General features: G+C 40.0%; 1 protein-coding gene across 1 annotated transcript; it reads left to right on the top strand.

Moving 5' to 3' along the window:
• Positions 1–2,242: 2,242 nt before the first annotated feature.
• On the top strand, positions 2,243–14,500 carry LOC118899012 (olfactory receptor 149-like). Its single transcript, XM_036859898.1, is given in 4 exon segments — positions 2,243–2,303; positions 2,856–2,955; positions 13,500–14,265; positions 14,267–14,500. Coding segments are annotated over 4 exon segments (1,161 nt in total).
• The last annotated feature ends 1,055 nt before the right edge of the window (positions 14,501–15,555 follow it).

The following is a 15,555-nucleotide window of genomic DNA, read 5'->3' as shown; positions in this document are numbered from 1 at the left end:
AGTTAAATATGGTAAATCCTACTCATGTTGTTATTAATAGATGAAGAAACCGAAGTCCAGAGAAGTATGATAATGTCTCTGAGTTTACTCAGCTAGTCAGTGGCAGAGCTGGATTCAATCTAGGACTGTCTGTCTTCAGAACCCGCATTCTTGCTACTCTTTATATTGAAGGGAATGGTCCAGAAATGAACACAATTTCACCGAAGTCAGGATAGGTGAAGTATTAATAGGGACAACCTAGTTATTTCAAATGTGTTCAAGTATGCTGATGAGGACAAATTACATTCAGGAATTTCAAGGTAACTTACTAAATCTTCTAATTGAGAAATTGTTGAATATGAGACAAATGCCAGAAGCCTGAAGGACAGCTGTCATTCTGAATTTTCAAAATGTGGAAGGTGATTAAATAAACTTCAGATATCCTGTAACTGCACCATCTCCTACAGTTTCCACTAGTCACATGTGGCTTCTGAGCACTTGAATTGTGACAAATGCAAATGAGGAATTAAATTTTTCATTGAATTGAGGTGTGAAATACAAACTGATTTCAAAGACAACATAAAAAATGTAAACCATTTCATCAATAATTATTTTTATATTGATTACATGTTAAAATAATATTTTGAATATATTAGGTTAAATATATTAGTAAAATAATAGTACCTCTTTATTTTTACATTTTTACATGTGGCTGCTAGGGCATTTAAAATTATATATGTGTCTAGCATTATATTTCTATTGAAAAATATTATTCTAGAACAAATAAAGGGATAATTTACAAATAAGTGGAAGAAGATATGAGAATCACGAAGTTCTAACTTGGTTTCATTGAGAACAAGACATGTCAGACTAACATTTCCTTCTATGACATGGTAACTGGGCCAATAAATCAAGGGAATGAAGAGTCCTTCAATAAGGAATTTGAATGTTTTAATGATGAGCTTATGGACTGAGTACAAACTAAATGAAAACCTATAACACTGAATAATAAATTCATTCAAACTTGAAACAGATTTTTAAGCTCACCAGCCTCTGAATTCTCTGAAGGTCCATATTTTCAGTGAAGATGGAGACCAATGCTTTCCTATTTGTATAAGACACAACTGGGAGAGCAGATTATTAGACCAGAAAATGAGGATCCCAAATTCTCAACTACACAAGTAGAGGATAGAAGCAGAATAACATAAGAGCTATTATTGTACATGAAAATCAGAGATTTTAGATGACCACAAACTTAGTGTGAATCAGCATATTGGAAACATGATTAGTGGAGGGCAACAGGATTGTCAGAAGCTATATGTATGAGGTATTTGGGGGCTGTGGTCATAGAATTTTTTAAGTACATTTATTTACCTCCAGACGTGACCATTTAAGGAGATATAGTTTAAAAATCACTGTGATGTTTGTTTCTAGACTAAGAGAGCAAGCATGGGGATTCTTACTGCTTTGACATAAACAGTCCTCTTAAGGAAGAAAGAAAGGAGCTGAGAATTTTGGTCTGAAACAAGACTGCTCAGAGCAGACATGATAGCTGTTTCCAAATCTTAAAAGTCATGATATAAAAGAGGAATTTCTCTTGATCTGTTGACTCAGATTTCAATATAAAAAAATTGAAGTTGGGAGCTGTGGGTGAAAACCCATGAGAGGCTGTTCTGAAGTGTTCTGTGGCTGAGACTTTCTGTTGAGCAGTATGAACAATGTGATTCAAATCAGAACATTTGGCCTCCAGTCCCAGCTCTGTCATTTGGTAGAAAGCTGACTTTGGGCAAATAATTTCACTTTTGTACAAATCAGTTTTCTCTCTAAAAAATGTGATTATTGATAATTTGTCATGTTTTTGTTTGTTTTGGTGAGGGTTCAAATAAGAATACCTGGAGATACTTTATAAAATATAAAGCAATTATGCATCTGCATGTGTTTCTCATATCATTGCTGGGTAATCCTCGTTGGGGGTGCTTTAGGAGCTTTAAGCACTGTCCTGGTGGTTTCACTGGATTTAAAACTTAAGATCTTTCTATCCTAAGATACAGTGGATTGCTGCCCTAAGGTTCAGGGCCCGTTAGATGAGTTAGCTGTTTGGGGCAGGTAAGTAAGGGGGGAGTGGAGCTTTTTACGCCCCCTTGAGGGGCTTTCTGCCAACCTGGGGGTCCCAGTTGCGTCTCTGTCTGTAGTACAGGATGCTGATTCCTTAAGCTGGGCCACAGTCCTGGTGGTGCTCTGGCTGCATGACAGTGGTAAGGACATGAAGTGTGAGTGGGAGCTTCTGGAAAGGAAGGCCATGGCCTGGATTCACATCCATGCAGGTAGGAACACAGTCCTGAGACCCCCATCTCCTTCCCTCCTTAGGAAACTAACCATCATCCCAGGCACTGAGCCTCCAGGCCTGATAGAGGGTCACCAAGAGAGGGTCCCCATAATCTCCTCCCCTGACCATCCTGGTTCAGACCTTTCCTGCTCTCCCAGATAGTTCTTTCCTTGGGTGAAGGTGCAATCCGAAATTGGGGGAGCGAAGGAGGTGAGTGAAGAGGGAAAGTGACATGGGTGGGGAGTGTGAGCTGTGAGAAGGACGTGAAGTAGCATTGATTGTCCTCATCATCTCAGTACTGTACTGAGTGTAGGACTGGACTGGAGCCCTTACTCCTTGGGTGTTTATCATCTCACTGCTGCTGAGTATTTCTGGGGCTGGAGAAAATTAAAGGGAATCTGGGCAGTAGGGAAAGAAAAGTCAGGGGTATTGAAGAAAGCTAAGCAGGGCTCATGGGAGATGATGAGGGAGGTTTAGGGGAGACTGGGAGAAGAGCCTGTTGTCTCATCGCTGTCCCTCCGCTCTCATTCTTGTGTTGTGTTCATGACAGCTGCTGTCAGCCACGCGCTTGTGAAAGCCGCGATTGCTTTCATGAAATCATCTGCGATCGTGCCGTCTTTGCCCTTTGAAGATACCGTCCAGAAGAACAAGTGCCTCTTCTATGCTACTGTCCTTTCCTTTACCCTCTCTTCTGTTCTGATGTGTTTTTGTATTTTACACCTATCCTGTCAGCTTCTTCTCCTAAAAGTAGTGGACGCCCACCCCACCTTGCCTCTCTGTTCCAGGTTCCCTTTGGATTGCTCTTCCTTCCCCAGCCCATCCTCTCAGCCAAGTGTCAACGGTCCCAGAACCTGTTCCCTTTCTTGGAGGAGTTCAAATCATTCATAGGCAGTAACGTTCCACCTAGGTTTTCCAGAGTGACCACCTGAAAAACAGGTGACATGGACTCCAGACTAAAGGTTGCAGCACTGATGTTCAGAGAATGCCTGGATTAGAGAATTGTCTGCATTTTATTTGTCAGTTTATTTCTGTTCTCATGTATTTATCAGGACCAGACTGGTGAGCTATGCAGTTTTCTATGTTTACATAGGAGGAAGAGTTGGAGGGGAGGTAGAAAGCCCACACTGGGATGAATATAACCTTATATTAAGATCACAAAGAGGGAGACTAAAGGGGTCCACTGTGAGGGCTGGCACTGTTGGGGCCTTCTTGATTGATCCTGCTTGGGCTTTGCTACTACTTGCCTTTCCTCCCACTGCCTCAGGGACTTGGGTTGAGTTATACCTGATGGAGACATGTTTTTCCTTAATCATTAAACATCTTAGTAAGAGGGCAATAATGGAATCCTTAGTCCTAGCCTGAACTCATGATGCTTCTAAGTCAGGATCTGACCTCGTATAATAAAGGAAAAAGCAAGTTGAAAGGCAGTTTTGCCTGAGACTTCAACCTAGACCACTCACCCCCTGAGGAAGAAAGGAGCTCCCCATATTTCTAAACCTTATGTCCCATATACTCTATCCCAGTGGGCATGACCCTATGTGATGTGTTGTTTCCTAAAATACTATTGTATTGATATTAAAATGGCTATCTCTACACTGCACTTTGTTGTATCTGGTCTTTTATAGATTTACTCATTGAACCTGCATTGGTTTTATTATCCCTTCTTTTTCCACCCAGCTTTTTTGGTGCCTCTACTGTTCACTCTGTGTCCTTTCCCCATGTCTTCTGTTTTAGGCTGGTTTCCTGTCTTATATGAGGCAAGTAAAGGGCGCTGGTCAGAAAACCACTATTGGAATCCTGACCATACATTTCTTCTCTTTTTCTTTTTTTTTTTTTAATTGAAGTATAGCTGATTTACAGTGCTGTGCCAATCTCTGCTGTACAGCAAAGTGACTCAGTTATACACATATAGCCATTCTTCTTTTCATATTCTTTTCCATTGTGGTTCCCTGTGCTGTACAGTGGGACCTTCTTGTTTATCCATCCTATATATAATAGTCATTTAAATAGTTATGTGATAAGGACAAATGATTTCACTCTCGGGGGCTTACAATTCCCATCTGTACAACTAAGGGATTAAACTAGAATTCTATTATTTCCCTTATCTTGAATACTCAAGAATTCTGAGCAGGACCTCAATATCTGTTCACTAAGGTAGAGGATGGCCCAGAGCTGAGTTCTGTTCAGCTGTTGCATGAACTGGCATTAGGAAGATTTGCCCAACTTGCACAGTGGCAACTGACCTCCCAAGACTTTCTTCCAAGTTTACTTACAGCTGAGTGTGGCCTGTGGAATAAGGATGTGGCATCACCTAGAAGCTTGTTAGAAATGCAGAATTTTAGGCAACCCCAAGAACTACAGTATCAAAATCTGTATTTTCACAAGGTCTCCAAGTGATTTGTATGCACATTAAACTTGAAATGAGGGCTTAGTCTTTTCATAAAATAGGCTTTGTATCCAAGTATGTCATCTAGATAGTCCCTAATGAGGTAATGACAGAAGAGACAGCTTCCTAAGGACCATAAAACTTGGAGAATTACCCTTTGCCCACAAAATGATGGCCCTTTACATTTATCATGCAGGACGTTTATTATTACATTTATTGTTCACCTCCCCTTTTCTCACCCTCAGCTTCCAGACTTGGGGCTTAGGAACTTCTAAAGCAAAAAACAAGACAAAGAACAGTCTTAGTTTTGTCTTCTTTAAAACGCAGAATCAACTACAGTTTTAAAGTAGCATGGTTTTATTTTTCCATTTGCATTCTCATGCTGTAAAATGTTGTACCAACTATAAATTCCTCAGATCTAAACAAGTGTCTGTCTGCATAATCAACAAAGATATTTTGGCACCTGTACTGAAGCCCACTTTCAAGGCTGGTGCTTCATGTTTTAAGAAAATATAAAGCACCATCTGTACTTTCAGGGACTGATGGTCTGGGCAAGGAGCCCAGGAGAGAAGCTGCTCTCATCTCCCATTGGTTATCCTCACCCTGCAGTTGTTTCCTGGCTGCTGCGGACTTGGCCACAAGAAGGAAGGCAGGTAACATCGCCTCAGGATTCTCCCACTCAGACGGAGCCCAGTGCCTTCAGTGCAGGGTACCCTGTTCTACTCAGACTTACTATTAAACCCACTGCTATTTTCCCCAAGTCTAATACAGTCATGCTGGGAATCATTCAGCATTTGCTGTTTCTCTCCCAACTCAGCCATTGCTTCCTTAAAAGCAGTCCATCTACTTGAAGTATCTGATTGACAAGAAGAAAAACTCCATGCAACACCCCCTATATTGTTCTTCCTTTCAGTTCTATCAGTTTTTGCCTCGTGTATTTTGATGTTCTCTTGTTAGATACATACACATTTAGAATTATATCTTCTTGGAGATTTGACCCTTTTATCATTATGTGATACACACCTTTATCTCTGATTATTTTCCTTTTTCTGAAATCTGCTTTGTCTAAAATGAATATAGTTACTCTATCTTTCTTTTGATTAGTGTTAGCATGATATATATCTTTATTACTTTCCTTTTAATGTAAGTCTTTATAATTAAATTGGGTTTCTGGTATATATCTTAACCACTGGACCACTGGGGAAGTCCCTGGTACCCAATATTACGTACACTTGGGTTTTGTGTTTTTAGCCACTCTGACCATCTTTAAATCTTAGTTGTTGCAGTACTGCCCTGGTGGTGCAGTGGTTCAGAATCCATCTGCCAATGCAGGGGACACAGGTTTGATCCCTGGTCCAGGAAGATCCCACATGCTGCGGAGCAACTAAGCCCGTGCACCATAACTCCTGAGCCTGTTCTCTAGAGCCCTCAAGCCACAGCTACTGAAGCCCGCGTGTCTAGAGCCCGTGCTCCACAATGAGAGAAGCCACTGCAATGAGAAACCCGCGCACTGCAACGAATTGTAGCCCCGTCTCGCTGCAACTAGAGAAAGCCCGCGCGCAGCAACGAAGACTCAACACAGCCAGAATAAATAAGTAAATAAATTTATAAAAATAAATAAAAATAAAAGGCTTAGCAATTGAACCCTAGGGCATTCCAGCATTTAGAGGTCGGAATAATGTGGTAAAGAGAGATGGAAAGATAGAGCCAAGAATAAGTTTGTATCTGGAAGCCAAATAAGTAGTTAAAAAAGAATAGAGTGAACTACTGTGATACAAGGTTTGAATATATCAGATAAAACGATGAATTAGAATTGATCACTGGATTTGGCAACATGGAATTTGTTGGTGACCTGAGAGAGTTGTTTTGGTGGAGAAGTTTGCAGTGGGATAAATAGAGAACTTAATTAAAAAGCAGGCAGGTTGGTGAAATGTTAATATCCCACAACTGTTTTGCTCTTGGACTCTTCCAGAAAACACATAGGTGTTACCTTTGAGATATTGGAAGGCAGGTTCATTATTCACACATCTAATAAATTGTTATTGAACACTTTTATGTATTGTGCTAAGTGTTAAAAAATACAATAGTTAATTGGAAAGATGTGATCCTAGCTTTCAGGGAAATTATTTGCTGGACTTATGAACAGGATGGTAATATAATGCTAAAAAAGTGTTTAACCTACCCAGTCCAATTGGGAAGAGAAGGCTTCAAAGAGAAAATTATACATGAATTAGGACTTAAGTTATTTAGGCAAAGAAATGGGAGGCAAGCATTCCAAGCAAAAGTGTAAAGATGAGTATGAAGGTGTGAAATACTATGAAGAATTCTGGGAACTACAAGTAGTTTGAAATGCCATGAATTTATAGTAAAATGGCAGTGATAAAAGAGGTCAGAAAACTGAAGCATAGTTCTCTTTTCTCTTTCCAATTTTAGTTATTGCATAAAATAATTTAAAATAATTGTCAAACAAGTTCATTATGATTATTAATAAGTAGATATCACATATTATAATTACCATTTGTGAAATCCCATGTTGGTATAATAGATCTTATTTTTATATATTTTATAAATAGTAAGCAATTGATATAATAACAAATATAGTCATTATTAATTGTATAGCTTTCCAGAAATATGTTCTTTCAAAGGTGAATTTACTACTTAGTCCAGTGCGTTAAAATAGAGTAGGACAGACTTGGTTACGGTTCTACCATATTTTTGGTACTAACTCTGGCAGATTTCCAAACTCTACTGCCCTCTTCTCCCTACTGGATCTCTTGGAGCAATGTTTGTAGACCCAGCCCTGCCTCAGCTTTGAGGACCATTGCTGCCCTTTGAGAGGAAGCATTGAAGGTTTAAGCAACTGGGCCTCAGAACAGCTTTTCCTAGACCTCAGTTTCAATTCCCTTCCTGTTACGTTGCTCTTTCCTTGTGTCCGCAGCTCTGATAATAGGGTCTTACCCTTGTTGTCTGGGCTCATACCCCGATTTAGGTCACTTGGTCATGACCTTGGCCTTCCTGGACTGGGATTCTGCTTATTCATTTGAATTCTCCTTCATGGAGTCCTGCATCCTGTCCCTGGATCCAAGTCCAGAGGATGTATGGATATATCTCTGTTATAAATAAATAAATAAATAAATAAATAAATAAAGTGTGTGTGTGTGTATATATGACACAGAGATACATCTCTCTAGGCATTTGTTTTCTTTTTCTTTCGTAGGGATGCTGTACTGCATCTTCTAGGATATCTGCTGGTTACTAAAAGTTTTACTCTTCCTGAACTTTGACCTACTTGTGCCATGGAAATGAAATACTGTAGTTTGCTTGACAGACTGTGCTATATCTCAAACCTGCTATATTAGTGATCTCCCTGCTAGTACCTGGTCTGCTCCAACAGATACAAGGGTTGTTTCAATATTGTAGCCTGCTGAGTTACCTGAACCATATTCCAGAAGTTTACAGGCTTTGATAGTGGGAGTGGGGACCACATAGAAGCATGAGGAATCACTTAGGAATTAGCGATTACTGAGGACACCAAGTCACTCAAGAGAGTTTCCAGGGGCTTCCCTGGTGGCGCAGTGGTTGAGAATCTGCCTGCTAATGCAAGGGACACGGGTTCGAGCCCTGGTCTGGGAAGATCCCACATGCCACGGAGTGGCTGGGCCCGTGAGCCACAACTACTGAGCCTGCGCGTCTGGAGCCTGTGCCCCGCAACGGGAGGGGCCACGATGGTGAAAGGCCCGCGCACCGCGATGAAGAGCGGTCCCCGCACCGCAATGAAGAGTGGCCCCCGCTTGCCGCAACTGGAGAAAGCCCTCGCACGAACCGAAGACCCAACACAGCCAAAAATAAATAAATAAATAAATAAATAAAGTAGCTATTAAAAAAAAAAAAAAAGAATCATTTAAAAAAAAAAAAAAAAAAAAAAGAGAGTTTCCAGGCATTCAAGTTCCTGATATTTCTGTCATTCCCATCTCTCCCCAATAAAAATGCAGAAAATATGTTTCATTCCTATGCTTATTACTTTAGCTCCTCCATTCAGTGGGTCACACCTCTTCCATAGAAACCATTAAATTGTTAGGAAGCCCAACAAGCAATTGAGCACTTTCCCACCAGAAGAAAAAAAACGGAAAAAGGGAAAGAAAGGAAGGAAGGGAAATAACAGCTTAAGGAATTTATCATCCAGTAAATAGCCATCATCCTACTCTTCCATTTGATTCACAGTCCAACTCTTCCCCACTGAGTTTTTGCAGAAGAAAGAAGAAACTCACTTGGCCACTCATCCCAGACCCCAACCCTGCCAACAAATAATAAAGCACCTGTTACTGGACCAAGAATGCCTAGACTTAGCCCTGCTATTCATAATCAGAAAGTTCTGCTGAATGATTAGTTGATAAACCAGTAGTTGCTAGAATATGCCAGTGCCTTACTTGAATTTCTGGAGCAGAGGAAAAAGGTGTTAAACAAGGCACGTTGTTTTCTCTGATTAAAACAGTCACTCTTGGGAATGATCCAAATATAGGGCAAAATTTCCTACAAGTCAATCATAACAAGACAGCTCCCTTGAGAAATACCTACTGAACTTTCTGGGACTCAATCCCTATGAAACATAACTTTCATAACTGTTCAGTTCAGACATAAACTGAAGAAGTTTCTCTCTCTCTCATTATAGTTTAAAGCCATAATCTTGTCATGGAATACAAGATAAAAATGGTAAGGACTCTTAAGGGTATACATAAGACTCCTCCAAACTCTAAAGTAAATATTAATAATTCTCCTCTCATATAGGGACAGCTGCTTTCTGCATGGGGTCATCTTGGGAAGCAGTGAGGATGTAGTGGAAAGAGAGAGAAACCTGAGGGTGCCTGGGCTCTTCTGCTGTCTAAATTTAGGAAAGTCACAATTACTGTGAGTTCAATGTCTTTATTTGTAAAATGGGGTTAATAAGAACCACCTTACTTAGTTCTTGAGAAAATTAACTTTAAAAAGGCAAAAGTGCATTGAAAAACTCAAGCCACCATAAATGTAAGGTGATATTAGTTACAAATGAGTATTTGAAAATCCGAATTAGTTACAAGCTTGTTTTTCTTTATAACTCAGAAGAATTATATAATTCTGGATCCATTAACCAACTCTATTACGTTGGTTAAGTTGCTTAAACTCTTTGAGACTAAATTTTCTATTAGAAATTGGGGGAAATAATACTGCCTGCCTAGTAGGTTTCTAGTGAGAATTGAAAGAGATAATACCTGTAGAGCGCTCAGCAGAATTCTGCTATATAGCAAATGTACAAAAATGTTAGTTATTATTAAAACTGTGGTCTATTCACGAAGATATCCCAACAGGCCACTCCTATCTTGCAAAACACTGAGTAGCATCTGGACTCCCTCTGTGACTCCTGTTCTTCTTCTTTTAAAATGTTTTCACAATAGCTATTGTTAGTATTGTAACCACTGTGGTTATATTCATAATTTCTTTTGCATAGGGGTTAGTAGAATTATTATCATTGAAGTTCCACTTTTATTGTGTTAGATATCATTGAAAAGTTTTCCAGTATAAATAAAATCAAATAATTTCAAAATTAGTGAGAACTTTAAATCAAGTTATTCATTCAAATTGAGAATAACCTTAATGGCATACCGGAAAGATGATTCTTTTTACACTTTCTTGGATACTTCCAGACCAGGAAATAACTCCATCATAAGAGCTGCTTATTTCATCAATGTACATTTTCTAATAATTAAACTTTCTACATTGAAAATAAATCTGTCTTTCTACCAGATCTGCCAATGATTTCTGAATCACCCATGGAACAGTGCATATAAAATCCACATGGAACAGCCTTGCAAGCATTTGAAAAATCACATTATATCTCTGTTTCTCTTTGGGTGCAAAACTCAGATCTCTGGAATTCATCATTGCATTGAGCTTAAAAGCATTGGCTTTAAAATTATAGTCTCAGCTCAGCCACTTTCTAGTTGTGTAATCTTCAGGTTATTCAATCTGCTTTTCAGTTTCTTTGTCAAATAACATCACCTACTTTATAAGGTTTCTTTTGGAGATTAAATGTAATAATAAATTTTGAGAATTAGCATAGCACTTAGCATGTGGTAAATGCTTACTATGAATTGTTAACTGAATATTATCTATTTAGTCAATCATTTTCCTTTTGAGAAGGTTTACAGCCAACCCCTTTATTTATACTGGTCACCGTCCTATGAACATATACTCCCTTTAGGAGTATTGACCTGAAGGACACGTAACGATAGTAGATGCATAATAAATAATAAATAACTGATTAGGTTTCTACCTGGAATAGTGATGTTTATTAGAGGTAACTGTGTAATTGCATGGATGTATAGATAATTTCAAAAGCAGTAGACAAATGATATCACTAGCAAAAGCTTGAAGGTGTATAAGGCAACCAAAAAGAGGGATAGCATTGCAGGTGATCTAAGGTTAGAATTGGAGCTCATTCTACCGTGCAAATAATCTTGGAGGAACATAGATATTTCCCACATTAGAGCATCCCTTTCTTATGATCTCACTACTATTATTAATTCATAGCTGGATGATGAATAAGGTTGACAAACTAATTCCTCCCTCAGAGCTATCACTGAGTTCCAAATAGGGCTTCAGGGGATCTGAATAAACTTCCAAGGAAGCAATCCAGGAAGAGTGAGTGTGTACAGGTCTTGATTGCACAAACCATATGAGGCTCAATTTTTTATAAGTAGGAGAATTCAAGCTCCTTTGGCTGGAGCACCCTGTGCTCTGCTCAGAAGCAGTCAATGTGAGGTCTTGTTATAAAACTGGAAAACGTAACTGCGTTCTCAGGCGGACTATGTGAGTGCTCAGACCACTGCCCATGTCTCACCATTAGCCTCTGCTCCCCACATAGTCGGGGGCCACATACAGGGACCTTCCTAGTCCTTGTGGCTTCTTTTTCCTGAAATGGACTTAAAAACTCAAACTGTATTATAGAATCATAGATTATAAATGGTATCTAATCATAGGCAAGGACCAAAGTCCTCTGACTTTGCTGCCCAAGGGGAGGTGATCCAGAGCTCACAGAAATCTGCCTTTCTCAGAGACACTATTCAGGTATGGCAAGGATTAGTGATAAGAAGCAGGCTGTCAGCAGCATACTTCCCCCAGAGTATCACTGTTTTTCCCTTTGCTGTCATCACTTTTGCTCAATTCTAGGGTGCTGTGTGAGTGACTCATTTTGGCTTGGTCATTCTCTTAGTTGTGTTTTTCAGTGGCACTTGCCACAGTTTATGATTGGAATCCCCATGTTGAATGTGGCTCTATGACTTGAAAGCTCCTACATTGGAGTTGATACTAAGGTATAGTGTCAAAAGAATGGGAAAAGCATGTTGTATCTTCTCTAAAACTAAATTAGATATTAACTAGGTGTGCTGTAAAGTCAAGACTGGAAATGACCAGGAAGAAGTAAGACAAGAAGACTTTTCCCACCTTAGAATAGAACGGTGACATGAACCCACCTAGAAGGGTGTTACTGCCTAGCAGTGGAAGAGACTCTTAGAAAACAGAGGCAGACAGAAGGCAGATTTCCTAATGAAAAGTGGAATGAAAGAGGTTTGAGTCTTGTCTCTTATCACATACTAGCTTGCAACTTTGGGCGACATGCTTAATTTTTCTAAGCTTCAATTTTCTGATCTGTAGATTGAAATAGTAATAGTTTCTTCATATAGGTTTATTGAAAAAAATGAATCATATTTTGAAAGTGTTGAGCCCAGTTCTTGGAACATAGTTTTCATTATTATTGAGTGAGTAATGAGATGAAGAGGTCCCTGTGTTTAACCCTCCGCATTAGAGCTGTTCTTGGACTTTCTGCTACGTGGGTTATTGTATTTCTCTTTTCATCACAGTAACACAAATTTGATACTTCACTTTCTGCTACTCTTTCTTTTGCTAATGTTTCAGAGTCACCTTACGTCCACTTAGAAAATGTTAAAAGTACCAGAAGAACCAGAGCAGTATCTCCTGATAGAGTTGGGGACATTATACCTCCAGGATGTAAGCTGAAGAGGATGTGATGTAAGTCTGTTTAACAATATTATTTCATAAAACATTTATTTGCAAATAATTATAGAATGCCAACATTAAAGGAAGGTACTTAAACACTTAAATTTAAGAAACATAAAATATAGAAACACTTTTCATTAGGATTTATGTTTTGCCAGATACTTTCACAGAAATTTCATTAACTTTACTATGATACCAGGGTATCTTTGTTGTTCATGTTTTTGTTATAATTATTATTTTCATATTATTTGTATGATAAAACTATGTCTATGGAAGACATTATATAAATTGTTTGAACTACTATAGCTAATAAGTGGCAAAGCCAGGATTAAAATTAAGTGTTCTGATTTCTAACAAAATTTTTTTCCTGATATTTTTCAGAAGGTAATGCATAGTGAGAGTTTGCTTCTCAAAGATTTTGTGAGATTTCAAAATATAAATAGGCCTAAAGAGAGTAAATCCATGAATTAAACAACTGTAAAAAGTTTCTTACTTAACCTGAGAATGTTTTGAATATATCTCAAAACTTCTGATCTTGTCATAAACAACCACCAGCCTCTCAAAACATTCTTTCCAGGAGTTGAATAGACTGGCTCTAAAATAGCCTTTTCTTATTACCTGATATTTTTATACAGAACTTGCCATTCATAAGCAGGCTGGTTATTGCTTGTTAAAAACACAGCCAAAGCGCTGATCAGCAAAAAGCTTAATAATTCGATACTGGTGTTCAGACTTCGGTGTCTTGGGTCCCTTTTCAAGGTCTGACTTCCTCACAGGTGTGAGGAATGCTTCAGTGGTGACCGAGTTTATTCTGCCGGGCATCCCACACACAGAGGATCTGGAGACCATGCTCTTTGTCCTGTTTTTGTCCTTCTGCCTCTTTACCCTTATGGAGAGCCTGCTCACCCTACTGGCAGTCGTCTCCTCCGTTCGACTTCACACTCCCATGTACTTCTTCCTGTGTCAACTATCAGTGTGTGACATAGTTTTTCCTTCTGGGAGTTCCCCCAAGATGCTCTTCTACCTCTCAGGGAACAGCCGAGCCATCTCCTATGCAGGCTGCATGTCCCAGCTCACCTTCTACCATTTCCTGGGATGTACTGAGTGTTTCCTGTACACAGTAATGGCTTATGACCACTTTGTTGCCATATGTTACCGTCTGCGCTACACAATAATCATGAGTCACAGAGTGTATGCCATCCTGGCCATGGAGACCTCATTTTCTGGTTGTATTCAGGCCACCTTTCTAACTACTCTCACATTCCAACTGTCCTTCTGTGGCCCCAGTGAGGTGGACTCTTTCTTCTGTGATATCCCAGTGATGCTGAAGCTGGCTTGTGCAGACACCTCAGCCCTGGAGATGGCGGGGTTCATCAGTGTGGGCCTCATGCCCCTCAGCTGCTTCCTTCTCATCCTCACCTCCTACAGTCGCATTGTCTACTCCATCCTGCAGATCCGCTCTGCAGAGGGCCAACGGCACGCCTTCTCAACCTGCAGTGCCCACCTCACTGCCATCCTGCTTTTCATACATGCCAGTGGTCCTCATCTACCTAAGGCCAACCCCAAGCCCCTGGATAGATGCAGCTGTTCAGATCCTGAATAACCTGGTCACCCCCATGCTCAACCACTTGATCTACAGCCTCAGGGATAAGGAAGTGAAGTCATCTCTGAGGAAGGTCCTACATCAACTGGGCTTCCTTCCTGAGCATTGTAGAGAGAGATCAGTTGCTAACACTTCAACTGCACTTCATAGTTTATGAAACATTTTTATACGGTTCTCACAGATATCTTTGAATTTTGAGATGACAGGTATCATTATGATTATCTCCATTTCACAATGTGGGGACTAAGATTGGAAGAGATAAAGTGACTTGTTAAGGACACATAAGGAGTGAATGGCAGAATGAAGACTCGAGGGCTGGCTCTCTGACCCTGGGACGTGTGCGCTCTTGAGAATATCATTCAGCTGATGGGGGAAGGAAGGAGATCACTCCAGTAGGCAGAACAACCTGGACCTTCTGCTTCTCAGTATCTGTTTTCTTCATCCTCCCACATCCCCTCCTCCTCTTCTTTTCCCCTTCACCCTGGTGCTTCTTCATCTTGGCTGCAGTGTTTGTCTCCTCCAATGCCTGCATTGAATAAGCCCTCATTTTATTGGTCTACGAGTTGTTGAAAAAATGGGACAGGTGCATCCCCAAGGCACCCTAAAAAACATAAAAGCATTGTGCGAAGAGGAGGATGTGGGGCTGGGACCTGAGACAGGTCTCTTGTGAGTGAATGAAGCAGAGGGGCTGGTGTACTGTATCACCTACAAACCCTATCTGTTGGGCTCATCCGGGAAGCAGTCCTGGCTGCAGACATGCAGCATGTGAATGGGGATGTGGAAAAGGCAGACGGGGGAATCCATGGAGTGGTGACTGTGCTGTGATGCTGTGTCAGAATATCTGGACTTGGCTTTGTATTGCTCAGTATAACCAGGAGGCAATGCTGTGTCCAAGCTGTCATTGTTTTGTACCTTTGGCTTTTCTGTTTGCTGAAAGGATTTGAGTTTGGTCCCCATGCCTACATTTCTTTATTTTTTGGCTGAAATATGCTAAGGCTGAAAAAAGTGCTGTTTCAATACAGTGAACTATTGTTTTCACGACTGAATTCATCGACCATACCAACACACTTGGGGAATATAGTTGCTATGAAGTTTATTCTAACAGTGATGTAGAGATAGAAGGACACTGGAAAAAGGATGATGGAAGAGAAGGGGGCAGAGGCAGAGACCATTTTTCCCCTGTCTCTGTACTTCTCAGAATCAGAGAGCAAC

Source organism: Balaenoptera musculus, chromosome 8, assembly GCF_009873245.2.
Source record: "Balaenoptera musculus isolate JJ_BM4_2016_0621 chromosome 8, mBalMus1.pri.v3, whole genome shotgun sequence".
Lineage (NCBI taxonomy): Eukaryota > Metazoa > Chordata > Mammalia > Artiodactyla > Balaenopteridae > Balaenoptera > Balaenoptera musculus.
This window is presented reverse-complemented; position numbering and strand designations above follow the sequence as displayed.